At 42.6% G+C, this 23,370-nt stretch overlaps 1 protein-coding gene across 5 annotated transcripts in view; it reads right to left on the reverse strand.

Moving 5' to 3' along the window:
* CTNNA2 (catenin alpha 2) overlaps positions 1 to 23,370 on the reverse strand; it is a 914,223-nt gene that overhangs the window by 17,486 nt on the left and 873,367 nt on the right. For 4 of the 5 annotated variants that reach the window (XM_090035040.1, XM_090035037.1, XM_090035039.1 and 1 more), the window contains one exon: positions 5,015 to 5,158. The exons of the other annotated variant lie outside the window; for it this stretch is intronic. In XM_090035040.1, coding sequence (XP_089891166.1) covers positions 5,015 to 5,158 — 144 coding nt within the window. The remainder of the gene's footprint in view (positions 1 to 5,014; positions 5,159 to 23,370) is intronic. 5 annotated transcript variants of the gene reach the window in all.

A 23,370-nucleotide genomic window follows, 5' to 3' on the forward strand; every position in this document is an offset into this window, starting at 1 on the left:
TTAATCAATTCAGGCTCAGGCTTTTTGAATGTCTGTCCTTAGCCAGTGGCTGCGTCTACCCAAGACACTAACTGTACAGTAGCCTGGTATTACTGCAGAGTAACATTGCATAGCGAAAACTGTGCCGAGCTGCTACTGAGCAGTAATGTTAGGCTACTGCAGAGCAGCATCACTTAAAAGGTGTTTGCCAGTGCTACTGTGCAGCTATTCTGGTTACTGCACATTTATTTAGTACTTACTTATAGAAGTACTAAATAAATGTGCATTAACCACTACACAGTAGTGGCTTGTGTAGACGCGCCCAGTTAGACCATTTTTTTTTAATGCCTGACATATATGGGGGATTCTGCATGTAAACACCAAAACTGAAGGCTGTTTTTTAGATCCAGCGTGTATCCACAGTTCTGATTTAAATACATGAAGGCTCAAAGTTTCTGGAAAAAAATCAGAAAAATTGGGTTTCTCTAATTAAATAGGTCTGCATTCAGGGCAAATAAGAGTAGTGCATATCTTTGAAGATGCCCTTAACCTCTTTGTCTCCCCAAGTATAAGAGGAGGATAATATTAGATTATTTTAACAGATGCTACAATTCTTAAATGAGCCAGTCTTTGTAAAATGAATGATTGGATCTAAGTAAGTAACAATCACAGTGAGATCAGAAAAAAACTCGGGATCTCAGACCAAGATATTCCAGATATTCCAGGGTTACAAGAAATAATGGCCACAAGCTAGAAGAGAGCAGATTTAGATTGGATATTAGGAGGAACTTCTTCACAGTTCGAGTGGCCAAGGTCTGGAACGGGCTCCCAAGGGAGGTGGTGCTCTCCCCTACCCTGGGGGTCTTCAAGCGAAGGTTAGATGTGTATCTAGCTGGGGTAATGTAGGCCCAGCACTCTTTCCTGCTTATGCAGGGGGTCGGACTCGATGATCTATTGAGGTCCCTTCTGACCCTAGCATCTATGAATCTATGAATCTATTAATTCAGTCTTTAGCACACATGGACACCTTCAGATGCTTTATGCAGCATCCTCTTATTGCTGTTACTGCAAGCTCCCTTTGCAGGCCTATCAGTTTCAGACTGGAGCTCCTAGGAGTCCCTTTTGCTGTGGGAATGATGACTCCATATATCTTTTTTGCCTTTACATTAGTATAAGGCTTTGCACATGTAAATTATCCTCCTAATGGCTCAGTGCTATCATTTGTAAGATGACAATAAAAATGATATTTGTTTCTGCCACGGGTTTTGTGGTGCTAGAATCGTAATGTGGGTCGAGATCCGTAGATTAGATGCAATAGTATACGGAAGAACATTATTAATTATGAGGGTGAGAATGGCAAGTGACTGAAGAGAATCACTGGAGACTCTCCCACAGATAAAAACCTGGGGTGCAAAAAGCATCATGGCCTCCTTCCTGGTTCTTCTGACCGCTGGTATTCAGTCAAGTAGTGCTAACTTTTTGTTTGATGGCTCACATAAAGAAAGGATGTGCTTTAAAAGGAATGTGATTTAAATCAGCATGAAGGATTCACTTGAATTGTTATAAGTTTGTGATATAAGTTTGTCTTTCCTTTCACTTAAGTAGGGATAAATCAAGAGTAACTCTCTGGATGTCAATGATGTTATACCACTCTAAAACCATTGCAACTGAGGGCAAAATGATGAGCATCCATCTGCCAGCTGACAGTCTTCAAACAGGTGGCACATTTCACTTCCCACATAAAGAAAAAGAGAAGAAACTAGACGGGAATAAGTCCAGAATTTAGAAATCGTGGGGAATGCCCTTAATTACAGTTATACGGTGCACATATCCATGCAGATGAAGTTATATAGGACATAATATATTACACAGATCTTAGCATTATGTGCTAAGGATGTGTCACGTGATTACTGTTTACCTGCTTGCTCACACAAGTACGAATATACTTGAGTTACTTGAGTAATTTTTTGGTTCTGGAGGCAAAGCATGTGCAAAGCCGATCTGTGACAAATGTGGTGTGAGCCTTCTTTAAATAAATTATGCTGTAATTTTCAATTCATAAAATGTTTTGGGAAGGCTTCACTCATTCACAGAACATACATTTAGTGCAAGCTGCTCAGCTTCCTACCTTCCTGATGTTCATATTACCCAGCAAATAAGATCCCCAGAAAAATGAGACTGCAAAATTTTTTACTTTAAGTATGCACAAATACCAGAAACCTAAATATTGCAAATGACAGTATAAAATATTTCATCCAAAGCCATGTGGAATGTAAGTACCTCGTACTACTAAAATTTATTGTCTTTATCATATTTGCCATTAAAATAACCGAACTGGAGAACTCGCTATCTTGATGGATTAATAATAGTCTATTTAGCCTTTCATTCTTTGGCTGCTAAGTCAAACCTAGGCTTAGGTTAGAATGGACTGCCATTTTTTATTAGGAATAGCCATATCATTTTGAATAGCTTCCAGCAACCCAGACGCCTCCTCCCTATTGCCCCTCCTGGAAGATACATTTGAAGAGCCGCCATCTCTGCCTTTAAATGACCTGCACACTGATCCCTCTACTCAAATGACCCCAAAATGGTGATTGAAGCTTGGATCATGGGTAGAAAGGAATTAAAAAGTCTTGGGGACAAAAGAATGAGAAATAGGGAGCCTGACTGAAGCCTGGGAGAATGAGTTCTGCATTCCTCCTAAAAACAGGATTATTTCTATTTCTTAACTATTGACATCTAATATGAAATGCATCACAAGTGCCAGAAGCATGGACTAGGATGTAGAATTGCTTTTTCTTAGCTGAGTTCCCTAAGTTAAAAAGTCACACTGTCCCTTCCTTGTTCTTCTACAGGACCAGAGAAGTGAAAGATGTAGGTTTGAATCTACCTTTGATGAGAAGGGCTTAAAGCCACTAGGTATCCTAGTTCCTGGGTGAGTGCTCTAAGCAGTGGGTTACAGTATAGAATAAGGGAAGTGGCAATACCACTATCATTTATGAGTAAAAGTGAGTGTGAGAACACTGTAGTGAATTTGGTGCTATTAGTGTGTAGTAGATGTGCTTGGAGGCTGCCTAGCAGATTGAAACCCTCTGGTTCAATCACAGGGGAGGTTTCTAGCTGGCTAGACTTAGGGAGTGGGTATAGGTGTACCTAGCTTTCACCCAAGATCTGTCCAGGAGTCTGGATCTAATCCTAATCTAAGGAAATACATCTGGGTCCTGGGTTCTCCTCCCTACCCTATATCTCACTTCTTATAATACTCCCAACCCATTGCTTTCTCATTACTGAGGCAGTCAGAACAATAGTGGATTATTCTTTATAATATATGAATTATGTGGATAAATAGAGTTCAGTCTCCTGCATCATGAAAGTATAGCTGTGTGCAACATCATATACGCTATCCAGTGGATTATATATTTAGCTCCAAGCCTTTGCCTTAAAAAATGAATCCCCAAATACCTTTGCTGAGGCAGTCTTGGAAACTTTACTTCTTTGCTGAATATTAAAATAAATACAAAACAGAAAGAATTCCAGATCCCTCACCAATGCACCTTCCTCTAATCCTCCCACCACTAGAGGAGAAGGCTAAAATCCATGTATCCTTTTTTTTTTGGCAACAAGGCAGACACTTAGTAGAGATGCTGCGGTTTTGGTAAAGTGAGTCCCTGTCCTTCAGGAATTTAATTGAGACTACCTGTTCATTCTCAGAAAGGCCAACAAGCCATCTCCAGGTGGTAATGACTTTCTGCCATTGCTAAGCTATGTCCCATATGGGACGAAAGACTCTGTGTCCTATACCCCGCTCCTCAGAGCCATAAAGTCATCTGAAAAAAAAAATGCATGCCATCAATCAGACCAAAGAACACTTAAGTCGAAAGGCTGTGATCATGTTCTTTTGTCTTTTGATTTATAGAGTATGCATTACTGCCTTTTAGTACCTTTCACTGTGATATGACAAGGCCCCACACAGGGCTGGTAAGGAGCTTTAAATGAACAAGAGCAGCAAAATCTCTGCCGTCCCCAGAGGCCAAAGTCCTCACGTGACCCTTTTTCTGCCCTTTAGTATGAGAGTTCTGACATCTTGACAGCTTTAATAGGCACCCAAGAGGCAGAACAAAGAGAAAAGATCTGTACAGTCCATCTTGTCTTCCTAAAATGCTGAGAGTTTTCGAAAAGCCAGGCAGCAGTGCCAGAATCCAAGGAGAAGAAAAAGAAAAGCAAATGTTAAGTGTGCTTAAGCACAGCATCTATGTTTAAATGCATGTTTAATGTAGACTGCAAGCCATACCGAGAAAATCCAAGAAATCCCGTCTCAGATCATCCTGCTACATCTTTTATTTACAGCGATGTGGACAAGAAAAAAAAAGATCTGACTTTGAATTGCAAATGTTATCAGTTGGCATCTAAATCTTAATCACTTTGTCTGTTCTTAGAGTTGATGGTTAATGGTTCCCTTTTTTTTTTAATTTGGAGGAAAAAAGATCATTAAGAAACATCATGGGATCAACATTTTGGAACATGCATGTTTAAGATTAAACAGAAAACAAAATTGAGATAGCAGCTATGGAAGAAAGAAACAGCACATCTGTCCTGGAAAAATAGACACATCTGCAGTTAATGATCAATGCAGGAATAATGATACCTTCTCCCTTTATAAATTAGCACCCAAAGCACTTCACAAAGCACATGCCTGATCCTGAATCACCGAAGACAATGGAAGTTTAGCACCTGATTTCAGAGGGCCCAGGAACTCGCTCTTGAATGGATATGCAAAATATTTTAGAAAGGTCACCTTAATCATCACTCAAATATGACCTCTCCTGAAGAGGAAGGTGCTCATAGCAGCTGTGCATAATCGTTTGGGATGGGGAAAAAAATCCTTTAAAGTTTAGAAAAGAAGCATGCAACTGATTTTGTATGAGCTCTGCACTTAAAAAAAAAAACAAAAAAACCCCCCAAACTTTTCCCTCCCCCAACAAAACTAAGCAGAGCATGTATATAAAGGTAGAGATTAGAAACGCGGTTTACTCACCATGGAGGAATCACTGCTTCCGTTCTCAAGTGTAGCTCCCTCAGCACAGGTGGGTAGGTGAGTAGAAAGTTGACTAGCCCTGACCCCATCTATGACATCACACTCTACCTCATAAAAGGTAGTGAAAGTGCTCTGAACTCCAGTCTGATTTCCGAGAGATACAGAAAAGAGAGAGTGAGAGAGAGCAAGAGAAATATGGTACCCTAGCGCAGAGGGGAGGAGAGGAGAAAAACGTGCGCTGAAGGAGCTATGCTTGGTAAAGGAAACAGGGACTCTTCCAAGCCGAGTGACCCTGGTGTGTGATGATTTTCTCTCATTTGCTCCATTAGCACAGGTAAAACAAAAAACAAAAACAAAAACAAAAGCAAGTGGCTTGCTAATAGGGAAGAGGGTAAATCATAGTGTCAAATGAGGAAAACCAAAGGGGGCAGAAAGGCTATCTGGTTAAAAGATTATCACATTGGATTGGGACAAGGGCATTTTGGAATTGGGTTTAAAAGTAACATTTCTTGTAGGGATTTTTTAAACTATGAAAACCGAATGTGACTGTAAGCAGCAGCAACATCAGGGACCAACAGTCACCCAAGTTGAATTTAGTCCATAAGCAAGTAAAAGAAGAGCCAACCATCATGTCTAATCCTTGAGAGAAATCAGACTGGAGGGCATGGCAACTTCACCAGCATTTATGGAAGTCCAACCACGGTGGTCAGGACAAGTTGTGATTTTCTCATGCTGAAGATGAGACTTGCCCCACTGTACTCAGAGAGCGAGTGAGCAAAACGGTAACAAATCTGAGCCAATACTTATTGACAAGCACACTTTCAGGTTCCATAAATTATCAGCAAAATTACACAGAGGTGAAAGGCTTGGAGACTATCATTTTAGCTTAGGAATTGTACACAATGACAGCCTTGCAAACTGAAGCTGGCTCTTGTAGGGACAACTTCCTTATCAGCAGAATTGGATTTTATAAATGGGGACATTCATTCTAATTCACTGTAAATGGAAATTCACTTTCTAAATTCTCTAGAAAGAAGGTTTCACAGTATAAATAATCATGCATATTATCCATTGGTGTTTTGATTTTTTATTAATTTCATTAGGTATCCCAGCTAAATGATTACTATATTTACCATGGACTAATTCAACTAAACTTACTCTCATACTGCTCACAAATTAAGGGACTTTTAGCCACAAGCAAGCTGTCAAGTTGTACTATCTACTCCTTTTGTTTTTGGAAGTGCAAAATGAACACTCGATAAATCTCCTTAGTGCTTATAGCGGTACACTGTGTTAACACTGACATGGTCCCCTAGGCTTTCTTTTGCTACAAGGATCATGAACATTGTAATCTACCCATGATTATTTTTCAGTTTCACCAATTAATGTGAATAACTGTTCTCCTTGTGCTGTTTTTTTTGCACTCCCCCCTTCTGATATGGGAAAAAGAAAGCCTTTTTGATTCCTGCCTTGCACTGGTCATTTCATCTAACAGCAGTTGAGGATTTTTCTTCCTAATCGGAATATCTTTCATTGTATTTGGAGATGCCATCTAAAAACAGTACATTTGCAATGTTTAAAAATCAAAGTACATGTGGAAGAAAGGGAGGGAGTGAGAGAGGGAGAGAGGAAGTGAGGAAAGGAAGGGAGGAAGAGAAAGAAGGAAGAAAAACGATTGTGAGCTATTTCTGAAATCTGGCTAGTAAAAGAAGAGCTACTGTAACTGTCAGAGGTGAAATGTGAATTGAAGAGCCCAGTGCAAAACTAGGCTGCATATGAGCAATGCAAAGCAATGATCGTTCTGTGATTTAAAAGCCTTACTGATTCCTGGTTACACATTCATGTTTTCATGTTATCCATAGGTTTAAAGGGTGTGGAGGGAGGGGAACATTTCTTTCTTTTGTAACAGGACTCATTTGTGCCATACCCACCTGACCCTGACCTGGGCCATGGTCTGCTGGCATCAGATGGCTGAACTGTTTTCCCTAACTAATAGGGTTTTCCATTTATCTCTTAAATGGAGAGGGGAAACTGATCTTTTAAAGGTTTTTGAGGTTCAATGTGCTTGCTACCATCCAATCACAGCACCCCTTAAAACATCCTATGGCTTGACACAAGGTTGTTGCTGCCAGATGTGCTAGGAGCACACATGGCACTCTTCAGGGAGCCCCAGAACATCTGAGGAAGTCTGGAGGCCGCACTAAGGCCAAAAGCACGTGCCTCTGGGAAGTGGAAGTTAAACCAATTGTAGCTGCAGTTCTAAAAATGGATCCACTGGAGAGAAGCAAGTTGTCATCCGCAGGAATTCTTACTGTAAATGGAAATACCATATTTACTCGAATATAAGATGAGCCTCCCCATCACAATCATCATGGGGGGGAACCCCCCCCATCTTATATTTGCATTCAAAGTGGAGGGGGAGCAGGGGGCTGCTGTGGCTCTGACTCTGGGCCTGAGCCCATGCTGCAGCCAGATTCAGATCTACGGCAGTCTCCTGCACCAGCTTCTGCTTCCCCTATGCAGCTTCTACCCCTGCCCTGTCCCTCCCTTTCCCTCCCACTTAAGGTTAGTTAACCAGCACCAACCCTGCTGCATGGCCAGGCAAGGACTGAGTTTTCACATGCTGGGCTTTAGGATGGAGCAACCTGAGCAGCATTTGACAGTAAGGAGAAGAAGGGGTAGAGGCTGGAGAGTGGGAGGGGGGAGGAGAGAAGAGGCAGAGACTCGGGGAATAGGGGAGGGCAAAGGCTATGGGGAACTGGAGGTGGGGAGGTGTAGGTGGCCATGGGTGCAGGAAAGTTGAAGGGGATGAAATGGGTCGGGCAGACAGCAAGGGGGCCACTGCTTTTCCTGCTGTAGCAGGGAGGGGGAGGGGGTGGGTGCAATTCAAGACAACCCTCCAATACTTAGATTGTCTCCCTAGAAAAATTATAACAAAATTATAATTTTTTAAAATATAGAACCTAAGTATTAGGGGGACATCGTATTCAGGGTCATTTTATAGTCGAGTAAATATAATAGCACAGCAAATATCTTTTTGGTGATTGGAAATGGCCTACGACGTTCTCCAGTAACAACGTAAGAAACAAATGAGGCAGCCAAATGCTATTTTTATATAGTATAAACAGCTAGCTAGATTAGATTAGAAAAAATATTAGATTCCATTAGATTATAGATGATCTGAGAGGGCATAACTTATCAGCACTGGTTATACCAAAAAGGTGGTTCTTGACAAAGTAGAAGAAAATCAGAGGGCAGCAAACTATAAGGGGTGGAGAGGATGTAAACCGATATTCATATCAATGGACTGGGTCATAACTAAGGGACAGATAATAAAACTATCAACTTGCAGGACACGATTTATTTCAGAAGAGAGAATAGTCAGTTCAAGTCATTTCAAAGGAGTAGAATTACAAGCAAATGAATAGATGTGAGCAAAAAAACCAAGGCTGAATATCAGGAGGCACTTGGTGAGAGTTTTTAGGCTGCAAAATCATTCTTAAGTGATGTGGCGTGGTATAAAAACACAAGAATGGCTATTATCCAAAGGATTTAATAAGAGAATAAAAACATAAATTTGTAATGACTCAATATCTCTCATCTAAATATCTCGTGACCAAGAAATGGATGTGTCCGGGTTTCATTTCATAACCAAGATCTGTGTGATGAAACAATACAGAGATTGTTTTACAGGAATTCTGCAAAAGTTAGTAAATGAATAGGTTCCTATCAGGTACCGGTAGCTGCCACCAATATGAAGTGTAAGTGCTCTCCGTCAAGACTGTAGAAGGTTGAGAAAGAAATTGGCAGCCTGGGAATAACAATAAATAGATCCACTCATGGACCAACTGTGGAAAGTACAAATGGATCCGCTCTGAAAAACTGAAATGACAACTTAGAAAGTAAGATCAGATCAGAGTATGCTGAGATGCCAGGTTGATGAAGATCGCTGGAGCTGCAAATGTAGAGATTCGCCCTGAAAAGAGTTGCTCTTGTTGAAGTGGATTAAATTTGTATTTATGAATGGATAATGATATTCATTCAAAATATTGCACATCCTATCCAAGGAATAGCCAGATAACATCCTATATATGACGCTGGAGAGTGACACATAACACATTCATGACACTCTGGGCAAATCATCTGAATGTCCTTCTTCATTTTGCTGCTTGTAAAACTGCAGTGCTACTACTTGGACGCAGGATGTTTGGATGATAAATTAGTTAACATTTGAAGATGAATTAGTAAATGTGCAGAACATGCTTTAACAATATTTTACTGATAGAAAATACCATTTTTAGAATACTAGATACTTATTTTCAACGGATCACTTCCACATTCATGTGCTAAATTGATGATAAAAAAATTGGCTTCTGCTATACACAGTTGCTTTATAATTAAAGACTAATGGTGTGATGTAGAGAACAGACAAAGATTTCCTTTTCTACCATAAAGTTCATAAATAAGATGTTTCAGATTGCACCTGCAGCATGGAAAAAATTACTTCAGAGGTATGACACACCGGGCAATTTTGCAACTTGCAAAGTCTGAATTGCTTCCTTTTTTCCCCAAAGGTTATTACTACGTTGCATGTTTAATGGAATTACTGAGATTTTTATAAACTATAAACAGTAAAACTGTGTGTTTTACTGACATTTTTATAAACTACTATAAGTATTTTCACTTGGCATTTCTGATTAATCCTGCTCAGGTTGGGAAAAGCTGTGTGAAGTTTCTCTTTTTAGGTGTGTGTAGGTGCAACACGTCTACATGTTCATTAATGGCTGTAGTTACTGCTCATTAAGTTTAGCACTTGTATAACCAAGTATTAAATCAATGCACATGACTTTTAGAGATGGTAACTGTGCTATAGCCTAATACTACTGCACAGTAGCGTAATAGGACAGCTTTTACCCTGCATACTACTGTCCAGGAGAATTAAACCACTGAGCAGTTAGTGCCTCGTGTAGGTGTACCCTGTGTGTGGTATTCACCTACAGCTCAAGGTGCCAGGAAGAAGATGGAGATATCTACATGGAAACTGTTATTTCTTTATACCAGAAAGACCCTTGCATGGCAGTACTTTGGAAGAGAGATTAAGTCTCACTACTATCCAAATTAGAAGTTAAATAATAGGTAGAGCTTGAGGGTGCACTGTTAAATTTCAATGTTAAAGTAATCTAGCAATGCTATTTCCACTGCTGTGCTAAATATGTGGTTACCCAGAGCCAAGATCTATCACTTTTCTAAGCATGGAAAATAAGTGCCATTTAGCTAATCATGTTATCTCACCACAGTCAGTCTTAAAGAAATAGCATAAATTTGCCTGTCCTACCTTCTGATCTGTGCAAAGGGAAATTGTAACTGTTATAGGCCTGGTTGAACCCAGCTCCCAGAGGAGAGAGCATGACAAAGAAAAGAGGGAGCATGGTTACTGCAGTGTGGAGCTCTGCTAGTCTACAACAATTTTCAGCTGGACGGTAAGTTAGAGCAGCACCTAGGCTGCTCAAACTGCAGGGCCAAGGGCTTGAGAATCAGGAAGCGGTATAATTTGTTTCTGCTCAGTAACAAACGTATCTTGGAACAGGAAAAAACGGTCAACCATCCATCCCTACTGTTGAAGGTGAGCCAATGTGCAGTTCAAGATTCACTGGACCAGAAGGCAAGCAAACATGAATCTATTACCCAGTGATGAAGGCACTCAGCTGACAACATTTTAGTCTTTGCTCTCAGAGTTATTTCTGTTGTGTTTTTAAACAGAGATTGTCCTGAGACCAAGGGTCAGAATTTAGTTTTCCCTTTCTCAGTTCAATGCACATAATACAAGATCAGTCACCACCTTTCCTATTCTTTTAGGGTGCCTGTACATGAGCATGGAGGCTGCTCCAACACACTGTAATTACAGCACATCAAAGCTGACTCAATTAATCAAGTCTGCTGGAGTGCGGCAATTACCGGCTGCAGCAGCCTCCGGCGTCTTGTGTATCACCATCCCTGTGTTTCAAAATGGCAGTGGGGGTACTTTATCTACAGCTCATCCAACAAGCTTTTGTTTAAGCACACCCAGTGCCATTTTGAAACACGGGGATGCTGATGCACGAGAGGTTGCAATGATTTAATTAGAGTGGATCTTTGAACCGCTCTAATTAAAGCATGCCTCCCCCCCCACATACACACACACCTATTAGCACGTGTAAAAGTGCACATGAATCTTGCATTCTTGACTACATGGTGGCCTAGCGCCAGTGGAAGGAGTGGAGGGCTCTCCCGCTCAGGTCGATCAATAGTCTGGCGATTACGGTATTTTGCTGAAGAATGGAAGATGTGTGTTTCGACCCTTCAGGCTGAGGAGGGGCTAGAACTCAGATCTCCTTCCTTTACACCAGGATTTTGTGCAAAAAGTGAGCACCAGTGAACACCATTCAATCAATTAAGAGGGACGATGTATGCGGTACTTTGAAGCAAAATCAATGCTGATTTAGGCTTGCTTTGTCGGGCACCAAAATAATGGGGATTTAGGTGGAATTAGGTACTTTCCCACTGCTGTCTGAATCACAGTGAAGTTTAGGCTGGACTTAAATGCCCAGTTTCTCAAATTGGATTGCTTATGAGTATGTTGAGAAGCTTAACTTTAGGTTCTGTTTGGGGGCAAAATAAAAGCACATCAATCGGTTTGCAGCTCGTTGAGACAGGGCCATTTGGATAGCTTTCTCTGACTTTGGGTGTGGACATATGAAACAAATATAGCAATATTGTTCCCTCTCCATTAAAGCTCCAGTCATGTAGCTGTCATATACCAGTATAGGAGCATGCTGACATAACTGTTGCATCCTAAGAGCTCAGACCCTCTCCTAAGTCGCAATTCTCTCTTGCCTTTAAAGCAGTTGAAAGCTATGTCTATTCACAGCCTAATTAAACTCCAAAATTCCACATACATTGTATTTAGTCGACTAAGTTAAATCTGGCCCATCGGCTTTAAAGGGCATGCTCTTTTGCAGCCTTGTTACAAAATATAGCTGTGCCAGTGAAATTCCAACTGGTGACAATAGCCAGGTCATAAATTACGTAGCCGTGTTTTAAACTGCATTTATTATATGCCTTTGATTTCTCCACCTTGATTCAGCCTACTGATCAGTCCCAAGTCTCTCCTGCAGCCTTAGAAGGCCACCATAAAAATCATAATAAAAAAATCAAGCTATCCACACAGCCTCTCCCTGTCACTCTAATGTGGATTTTAGTTTCACTCTTCTATATCAGTAGGAGCTGGCCTTTTTGGTAGGTGTGCCACAAATCAGCCCCACACCTTCCCCAAGTGCTGCTCTACTCCCTTCCCCTTGTCCAATCTGTGCGATCTTCTGCTCTGCTTTCTGCTGCCGGGGCTGTGCTCTGAGGTTGATCTGATGCTGGGTTTTTTGCTTCTTTCCTTTTATTCCCTGACCAACTTGATTCTGTTCTTCCTTATCTGTCGCTGTGCTGCTTGTCCCTTTCCCAATCTGCTGCGTGCAATATATAGAGGCTGCCTGTGTGCCTGTGGCCTCCCTGATGCAGGTTGGTCACCCTTACGCTATACCGCACTTGCTAAAGACTCAAGATGATGGCCTCTTGAAGGCTCAGATCAAGTGTTGATCAATAGTTGGCTAACATTGTATCTCCTGTAACCTAGTTGCACTCCCCTTCTCACCCCCATCCCTCTATTGTTAGTCCCTCACTCGGGGCTCAGTATTTCCATATCAGCTTTGTCATCTTTTTTCTGGATTCCCAACCCTAAACATTTACTAATAAAAGTCAATTTGCTCAGTCCAATGCCTAGCTGTAACCCATGGAGCTAGAAACAGTAATAGACATTTCTCAGGTTTCCTGCAGAACCCCATACTTGTTGGTAGCTCTGGAAGGGCCTAAGGTTATGGATTATGGGTGGGACACTGGTATATTTAAAAAAGCTATGTTAGCTCTGTTTTAGCGGCATTTCAAATATATTAATGGTCATTTCCCTGTCCCTCGTTGAGCTCTTTCTTTAGACATTTTGTAATTAGAACACCTGGCTTTACAGGTGCAAAAAAAGAAAGATTATGCTGTTTTAAGCTCACAGAAATGTCTGAATCAGTATTTCTGTAAAGCGCACAGTATGCACGGAGTTCATGATCATACAGCATAAAGGTTTTATCTGTAGTCGCTCTGGATAGCCTGCATAACTCATTTGTGCCATCCTCCTTTGTGAGTAATGAAAGTGACCCAATATCAGCCTGATAGGATCTTTACACCACATCAGCATGTATTCCTTATTTCATATATTTATGGGTCGGTGTGCTCTAGCATAAAGCTTGGGCTGGGGATATCTGCATTAGTCACGAGGAGCTAAGACAAACAGTTCATTCCAAGTGAAGGCGGATAAAACCATTATGTTGTTCCATCATGTGCCCTATACATGCCATAAACTTAATAGAAACCACATTTTAGAGAATTTTAAATAACTCCTATGTGTCCATTTCTCCATATATACATGAAGTATGCTAGCTGGGTGATTAAGACCCCGAGCTTCATCTCCAAAAGTATGAGCTTAAGCCCTGATTTGGGCTTATACAAAGACTGCATCTCTGAACTGAGTTGTAAGTGGGTACCAAGTCATTCTGGCTGAGGAGACAAAGGCAGCTGCATGTTATGATAGCCATATACCTCCCTTGCGTGCTTCTACCTAGAGAAACTGGTGTGTTGTAACCAAGCCAGTCAAATGAGCTGTTTGGCTTAGGCAGACCTTTGATAGTTTTGACTACACAGATACACACACACACATCGAATAACTTACATACATCTCCACTCAGACAGGTTTACTCGAATGGCCTTATGCATCTGATATGGTCATTTCTTCTAAAGCAGGCAGTGTTAGCTACAGCTACACATGTGGGATACGTCTCTGGGTGCTGTTGGAGGTTACATTTCAAATGTTCTAGCTCTGTGCAATAGAAGACCCTCATCACGCTAGCAGTTTCAGAGCAGTCACAGGTTAACACTTAATGCTGTCTTGGACCGACTTGCTATGAGAGGGCCAGGAGCATGGGGAGAAGCTACGACTTCTCTGTCATCTGGAGTGGGAGAAGGGCAGGGAGGGTGCCATGCAGCTCAGAGGTGGGAAAAACAGCATGGAGGTGGTGGGTTCTTCACTCTGCCGCCAGCCGCAGAGGGAAGAAATCTTAAAAAATAAATAAATAACCTGTTGGAAGAGAATGGGCTGGTGGGAGAAGTAAAGAGAAAGAAGTGAATTAAAAAATGACTTTTTTTTAAGGACCAAAATCTTGCATGTCTTTCAGGGAATGGGGATTGGATTGGTGGGGGAGAAGGGGTTGGGTTAGTTACCATACCAGAGCAGAGATGAGACTTAGCAGGCTTGCTGTATGCCACACCAGGGCAGGCATTGGGTTATCGCTTTTACCAGGGTAGAGCCGAAACCCAGCAGGCCTGCTACATGCATGCCACACTGGGGCAATGCTGAGACCCAGCTGAGAATGGTTTCCATTCTCTCCATCATTTTCTTCATGGAGATAGCCGGTAGGATTGCTGTTGCTGTTTGCACAGGGTTGCTAGAGCAAGCAGCAATGCGTGTGATGCACTTAGGTGCTCAGAGTGATCAGGGGTATGCTGGGGTTGCACCCCTGTGGGTGGCGGGAGTGTTGGCTTGGGGCCAGCACAACCCCCCTGGGGCAATCAAGTTCAGAAGGGCTCAAAGTTTGCCCAGAGGCCAAATCAATGGGAAGGGCTGGGAATGCTGCATCCTGGGATGCTGGAGGCATGAAAATAGTGTGTTTCATGTGCCTGGACCTGACTAATGATACCATGGAATGACCTGGGTAAAACAGATCCAACCCTCACCTGAAGTGACATAAATTTAGAACATTTAGAGGGTACTTAGGAGAGGTTAATACCCTTTAATGCGTGAATACTCCCATTTTAAGAGCCTTTATGCTGGTTTAAGGTAACCTGTAACACCAGCCTATGTCTTTAGGTCCCCACATCTACTGCGTTTCCTTTCCTAGGAGGTGTTCAATCACAGTGGCCACTTTAGAACTGAAAGCTGGATCCTGTTCTTTTTTTTTCCTTCTTGATTGCTCTACTGCAGTTATCCTGTTAGTCCCACCTTGATCTCACAGCTCTTGGCAACCACAGCTCTCCCCTACCCTGTTATCCATTGGGATTTTTCCTTTTCTTCTCCTCTTCATTCCTCAGCTTTCATCCACGCTTACTTCCCCCATCCATTCCCTGTCATTTTTAACCCACTTCAATATCAAAGGTCCAAACCAAACTTCAATTTCCCTTCAACTGTTCTGAACCCAAGCACTTATGTTAAAAAAAAATACATGTGAAGTAATAGCCAAAAAACATATAGCCACCTGGAAATAAAAAAAAAGGCCCCAAATAAAAAACAAATACCCACAATCTAAAATCCAATTATTTCTAAGCATCTGCACAGTCTTCTATTGGGATGCTTGTCCACCTTTCATCCTCCCTACACCCTTTGTCTGACAATCACCCCTTGTCTTATTTTTACAGAGGTCCCCATTATTCAATAAGGTTATAGTGCTGTATGGTTTCTCCCTGAAGCACCTAAAGCCATGTGTAGACAAAATGAGAGGCATGTGTGCACTTCAAAGTGAGAAAAATGCTTTGGCACTGCTTTAACAGTGTCGGTGTTTGCACGCTTTAGTGGCATATTGAGCATTAATTCCAGCCGCTGTCGGAAATTCGATGGCATATTGCATCTTAAATGACTTGGGACACAGCAAACTAAAACTCCTTCGAGGAGTTTTAGTTTGCTGCCCCTACAACTCAACTACAAAGTGAACCTCTGGGCTCTGTGCAGCCTTGCGGCTCTGCAGAAAGCCCTGCAGGCAGCCTGGCAGCAGCCTGGGAAAGCAGACTCCATCCAAGGAAAGCGGTGAGCCTGATCTTTTTTTTTTTTGTTCTCTCTGGAGCCTGCCTGCCTCCCTGAGGTGTGTGGGGAGGGGGTCGGTGTTTCCCTCCACACCTGCGGTGCCCCTGGGACTGGCTGAACCGGGTGCCTGTGGGCAGGTGCTGCCACTGCTGCAGAGGGATACACCAGCCCCTGCCCGCCCCCAGCCCAGGGACCGCTCCACCCACCAGCAGCTTGCCCTCCCTTCCCTTCCCCGCCAGAGAGGCAGGTAAGTCAGTGGGGGATGTGCACGACACAGGGTTTTAATCAGCCCTAAATTGAAGTGGTGTTTTTTAAAAACCACCACTTCAGTTTAGGACCCCCTGTTTCTTCTATACATGCTCTAATGCACTTTTTGGTTCCATAAAAATCAGTATTATCTAGAAAGGATAATAAACCCTAGTTTAGTTGCTTCTCCTACACTAAGTGTTATTCAAACAGAAGGTAGGGCTCTTATTACCAACCACCACTATTCACAAGCAGAGGGAAATTATTGTTGTCTTTTAACAAAAGCAGATGGGAGGATTTTTTTTTTTTTTAATCACACTGCCTGAAAAACTATGTATTTTCACTCCATTTTCTTTCACTGAAAAATATGAGAACAACAGTCCAAAAAGTCTAGCTCGCAGATGCCTCAAGAAAACATTATACTTCCATTTATATTTAAATTCAGTTTTAAAACATACTCCGCTAATGGCTAGAAAATAAGATAGTAGGACCTCTGACGATCCCAAATGAAAGAAAGGTGACACTCTTGTCATTTTATCAAATCTTTCTTTCCTCACACTGTCTTCTTTGCACATAATACTAAATTTTTACCCAATTAACGAAAGGATTAAAGTACCGTACATTACAAGACTGGACAATAAGGTGCTGACACAAAGAAATAGAAAGAAACATAAAACTCAGAACCAAAATTCATAATTAATAAATCTGATTCTATGAACAGAACAGAGCTGGTGCCTGTGCCAACAGACACACACACAAGTCCCTTTTGTCTAAGTTATATATCTATATAGAGTCAATCTGGACCATTGAGAAAGTAGCATCCCAAAGTCTGAGGATGTCTGAATTCTGATTTGGATCAAAACTTCATGGCTCATGCCTATTTGCAGCAACAGCAGCAGCAATGCATTAACATTTAGAAAGCAATGGGCACGCCTACATGAGATGCTACACTGCCAGAGCGATGAGCTATGGCGATGCAGCATCAGTGGGCACTAACTGTGACATTGCTGCTACTGTGCGGTACCGAGGGGGACTGTGCAGTCATTTAGTACTAAGTAACTGTGCAGTACCAACTGCACAGTCAGGGGCACATGTAGATGCACCCAATGAGTACCATATTATCTCACATATCATCCCCCCTCCCCCAAATAAGACACACACCTTGTTTGGGGAAGGTTGAATGAAGAAAAGGAGATAATCTCCAGCCATGGATTAATGCTGAATCAGGAAATCCTGACTGCAGTGGCTATGAGTGGGAAAATATTGCACCTCTTTGAAACTAATCGCACTTCTACCTAAGGTGAATTCCATGTCAGCTCCCGGGAAAAATATGGCAGCCATCTTGCAGCAGTGTTTCCCTGCTTCTATTTTCTCATGTGACTATTCCAGTGAAGAAAAAAGCAGTGCCCCTGCTTAAGACATGCCTTCCCACTTGGGAGGGTTGATTTGTATGCGTGTGTATGGTATGTGAGTAAGTATGGTATCTTTAACAGCCATTTAGTTAAATGGGCGTAGCCCATGCTCAGTGCCTGATAGTACCCTAGCCAACTGAAGGATGCTTTCTTACTGATAAAACAAATAACCATACTTCGGTATTGAGTGCGCTCTGAGGGCATAGGCGGAGGAAACCAATTCTGAATTTAATCTGTTCACTGCTTTGGAATAGTGTTACCATGGCTTAACAGGAAGTACCTTGAGTTATTCTTACACAGGACATTTAATTAGATATTCAAAAGTTAAATTGCAGTAATACAGGGGGTACAAACAAAACCAAGGCAAAGGATGGAAGTTCAGTCAATGGGGTTTTTGCCGTTGACTTTAATAGGGCCAAGATTTCACCCAAGGTGTTTAGAAGCTATCTAAAAATACTTTTAAGCCTCACAATTGTTCCTCCTCTTTCCCGCTATTAATAGTTGTTTTTCCCTCTCTTTTTGCTTTCCCTACTACCTTATCATGTCTATGGATTAATGAGGTTGTTAACCACAGAACAGCTATCTGTGCTTTTTTTTTTTTCTTTCCCAAATTGCAAAACTGAAGTCATAGGAACTAAAAGGCTCCTAATGTGAACACACAAATATAGAGTCGGGTCATCAGCTGTAGTAAATCAACCTCCTTCCACTGAGATTAACAGAATGCCAATTTACACTAGCTGAAGATCTGGCACCTGAGATTTACCTGGGGAAAAGAGACTTGCTGACTTAGAGACAGGAATCTTGTTGGGAACAAATGAGGGAAGTGAAACTAGGGGGGAAAGGGATGGGGCAAGCGAGTCAAAGCAGTCTTTGCTCTTATTGAAATAATTTCCTTTTCAGGAATGTTGAAAAGCTCATTTTCTTTGTTTTTAATATATTCATCAGCCTATGAGCAGGCAAATTATGATAAAAAGAAAAAATTAATGTTCATACATAACATACGTCACATTAATATACAGAGGAACAAAATCAGAGAGACTGAGTTTAAGATGGATTGTAAACTCGATTGCACTATTGCCTTCTGGAGACTATAAAGAAATATCACTTTTGCCAGAAGGCATACACTGCATTTTTTAAGTTGTTTCAGGCATACACTGTATTTTTAAGTTGTTGCAACCCATTTTCCATGCCAGAACAGGGCTGTAGTAACCGAGGAACAGATTACACATTTGCCTTAAGTTCAATTTGGATTTTTATACATTTATTTTCACATGACTGCACACACACATGCACACAGACATACATATGCACACACACACAAGCCCATATTCATTTTCTTAAAAAATATGAAGTAATATTCCTAATACAGCAGAAATTCAAGCAGAAGCTATGTTCCCTAGAATAGTTTTACAAATACACCTGAATTTCCAGCTTTGAAAAAAAAAATACTGAATTATATGATGATTTCTTGAAAATACAGAAATATATTATGTTCCATCCCTTCAAAATGTGGTAAATGTCAAATACTAAGGTGACTATTATAGTACAGAAAATATCTGATATAATGCCTTCACTGTGATTTTCCTGCTATTGTCAACCTTTTCGGAAGCATGAGCTTCAGATTTCCACTGTACTTTCAATTTCACTGTACGTACTGTATGCAGGTTGCCAAACAATGGTATTTCTTTTTCATGCAAATAAAGTGCTATTTATTTGCAATTGGCTATCCAAGAGAGAATGAAGAACAGGATGGAAGCAGAAGTGACAAGTGGACAAGCAGGCTATAAATGTAGATGTGGAATTGGATTCCAGAACCCTGGATAGTCCTGAAGATGGCAAAGGAGCATACAGTATCCAGACCCCTTAAGATATGCAGCATGTCCTGTGCTACCAGAAAGGCTTTGCATTATTTTGCTGCGGCAAGCTTTAAGATATAGTTCTCAAAAAGGGATGCACAACAGCTCAACTCTCTGCATGATCTCCATTAAGCCCAGGGTGGAGCAGCAATTGAAGAAGCCATCTTTGTTGATGCTATGAACAATGAGACTTGGGAGTCAAGTAAATAATAATTGGACTAGATGAAGATAGTACGGCTTTTGACTACAGCTGAATGCAAAAAAAAAAAAATAAAAAAGACAATGGTGATGATGCCTGGGAAGCAGCAGATGCTAACAATGCCAGACTGGAAATGAAGAAGTCAAGCAATTTGGCCACTCAAATTTCACAGCGAATGGTGATGTTCCAATAATAAACAGATGCTAGATATCCACAATGTCCCATTCTACATCCATGTGTAGTAAATAGAGTTGAAACAGAAACAAACAAAAGTACAAAAGCCAGATGATATAAGCACTGAATCATGTAACTATTATAGATAAGGGAGTGTCAAAACTAAATGGGAATGAGAAGGGAGAGCCAAATGGCAGCAAGTAAGAAAAGGCCTAAAGCATTTGATGTACAGTGGAGTTGGCAGTGATATAACAGAAGATTACTTGGGTAATACCAAGACAATGGAAGGATGTTTTCATTGCTGTGGGAAGATCAAGATTTTAAAATTACAATATTTTCTACATATGTCAAGAGGAAGAGACCTCTGCAGAAGAGGCAAAGAAACAGTATATTTGCAAAGTCTGCTTCTAGGTTTGCATGCATGATTTTAGAATCGTGTTTCCAAATAAGCCTGGACAACTCTTATGACCTCCTACTACACTTAGCAAAATCATGAGTTTTTGTATGTGTGTGTATATATAGTATGTATCTATATGTATATGCATGTAGGTATGTATGTATTTTAAAATTAGGGTATATATTCTGATCTCAGTTAGCTCTGGGCAGGCCCACTGATTTAACTGGAGTTGTATGGATTAAATCAGGGGTGGCAAACTCATTTGGCCCTCTAGGCCAGATGAGTGCTGTGGGACTAGTCCATGGGCCAGAACAGGCCCACAGACTGCCCTCTGCCCCACTCCACCCATGCCCGATCCAGGACCTGCAGGTGCTTGCTTTGGGCAGTCCAGGACTACACCACATGCAGTGCCCACTCTGGCTGGATTGAGATGTGAGCAATATGCAGCAGCTACTCCAACAGGTCTGGGGTGGATGCCACATGCAGCATGATTACTGGATAGCTGGACTGGGCACTGCTTGTGGCACAACCTGAACCAGCCAATGTGGATGCCAGCTCTGGCATGCAGGGGTACACAGAGCCCCCTCACCCATGACAAAACAAATACAGCACTCACTCTGGCACATCTTGGATGCCACTACATGCGGGGCCCACTCAGGAAACTGAGCTACAGAGATGCAGCTTATGTTCCCAACAAGCCAGAGTGGGTGGTATGTGTGGCACAGTCCTGGATAGGCCAGAGTGGGCATCACAGGCACTGGATCCAGCATGAAGGGTAACATGGGAGACTGGTCCTATGTGGGGACAGCAGCAGGGGATGGATGATGTGGCTCCATGGGCAGCTTCCAGACTGCAGGCCATATCTTTCACACCCCTGATTAACTGAAGAGTCCAGTTTATCACAACGGTCATCATACTTGTTTCAGTTTAAGTGGTGAGGGTTGATTTTTTCGAATGACCTTGTTTTAAGTGCCTCTGTTTTTATAAATGACTATTATATTAAATGCAATGGGGATAGTGGAATATAGTGGACATTGTGATATGCACATGGAATAACATTATTTATCTGTATACACGTAGGCCCAGATCCAGTTCCACCTACTAGGCATCTAAGCCTGTATAACCACTCACCCAAAAATATTACTTGTCTCATAAGAGTAATCTGCTTTTTGTCATGAAATACATCTCTCTCCCATTCTCTCATCAGACTTCCTCATATACCTCCAGAGCATGTGAGCAGATACCTCCAGACAGAACATTATATATTTCCTGGGGCTGTGCAAAGCTTTGGTAGCTGATTAAACTCAGAGAAAATTCGACTTGATTCGGGGACCAAATCTCCAAATCCAAATCAAATTGGAAGACCAAGTAAAAGCTCCAAATTTATTTGAAGCATCTGAATCAATTCATTAAAAGATTCAGAAAAGATTTGGTGGATTCAGAAATTTGGACATAGACTAAACAGGCAGCTGACAGCTGCCTCCAGCTGGTAAGTATGTTGGGATTGGTGGAGTGGTTAGGGAAGAGGCATGGGGGAGGGACGGATTGGGGCTGGGACAAACTGCCCAGCCAAGTGGGGTTGTGTTACTCGGGGAGGGGGGCAGGAGTGGTGTGGGATGTGGCACAGCAGCACTGGGAGTGGGGGCTCTGCTTGCTCAATAGATGAAACAGAGGAGAGTGGGATACGGGCACGGCTCACTCCAGGTGGAAGGGGGCAAGTGGCAGCAGGGCAGAACCCCCACTCCCAGCACCGCTGAACCTGCATCCCACACCTTCCACACAGGTGCAGCACAGCTCAGCAGGGCACCACATGCTGTCTGGGAGCTGGGGCAGCTCCACCAGTCAGCCAGAGCCCAGCAGAACTCAGCCCCAGCAACTCCAGCTCTCAGCCAGCATGCACTGATGCACCCACACACTAGGGCAACTGCCGTGTGGGTGCCAAGGGCGGGGGGATCCCTACTGCCTTCCATTGTCCTGTGCTGCAAGAGGGGGCTCTGCCACGAGCACCCAGAGGCCCCAATCACCACTGCTGCAGCTGGTAAGTGCGGGGCTTTTTTTTTTTTTTAATTGCCAGGATGCTGGGGCCAGGCAAGGCAGCCATCAGAGGTGGAGCTTAGCAGGGAGGAGAAGATCAGGGAGCAGGGGCTGCACAGCGGGGATCTGCCATGTGGCCTCAGAGCCTGCACAGCTGCTGCTACTGCTGACACGTGCTGGGTTGTTTTTTTTGGGGGGAGGGGTGTTATTCCTGGACTGCTGGGCTGGGCGGGGGGGCCTTCAGGGGCGGGGCCAAGTGGGGAGGTGATTGGGGAGCGGGGGTTGTGCTGGGGGGGGGCTCTGCCAAGAGGCCCCACAGCCCCTGCTGAAGCCAGTGAGTGTGGAGCTTTTTTTTCCTTTTTTTTTAAGTGCCAGGACTAGACTGGTGCCGGGCAGGGGATGGGGCAGGACAGCCATGAGGACTTCTCCTGTGGCTTCCCCCACCTGGGGAGAGGCAGGCACAGCCAGAGGAGCTATCAGAGAACCTGCAGCCACCCAGTTGTGCCTGCCTCTTCCTGGCCAATCCAAATCACTGAATCTCTCCAAATCAGCACTGAATCAAGTCAGGACAGTGATTTGAATCTCTAAATCAAACCACTGTCTTCCAAATTGGCCAAATATGAATTGAATACTTCCCTATTCGCACATGCCTAATATGTCCCTCACTTTGGGGGAAGTGCGGGACACTGATACATGAGATGCTGCTGGTGCTTTAATCAGAGTGACTCTGAGAGCCTGGGGGTGGGAAGGGATGGGAGATCAAGAGATGGTCCAGTTTAGTCAGCCACCCACATCTGCCCAGTAGCCTAGTAGACAGGGCACTACTGTAGGAAATGGGAGACCTGGGTTATACATGCTGCTCAACCTGACAAGGTTTAAACACACATCCGCTGTGCCTGAAAATAGTGCCAAAATCTCCAGGCTATGGAAGCACATTCTTCATCCCTCATCTTGGAGCTGGGCCATTGGGTGGAAAGGAATGCAAAAAATCATAAAACTAGAGAACCTGATTAGGAAGCCTCATAAGAATGGCCACCTCTGATAAGAAGAAAGCTCTGGGCTCTGCTCCCTACTCCTAGTGCTGTCCATGCATTGCATCCAACAAATATTCAAA

This window comes from Crocodylus siamensis, chromosome 2, assembly GCF_052110815.1.
Source record: "Crocodylus siamensis isolate JL-2025a chromosome 2, ASM5211081v1, whole genome shotgun sequence".
NCBI classification, from domain to species: Eukaryota; Metazoa; Chordata; order Crocodylia; family Crocodylidae; genus Crocodylus; species Crocodylus siamensis.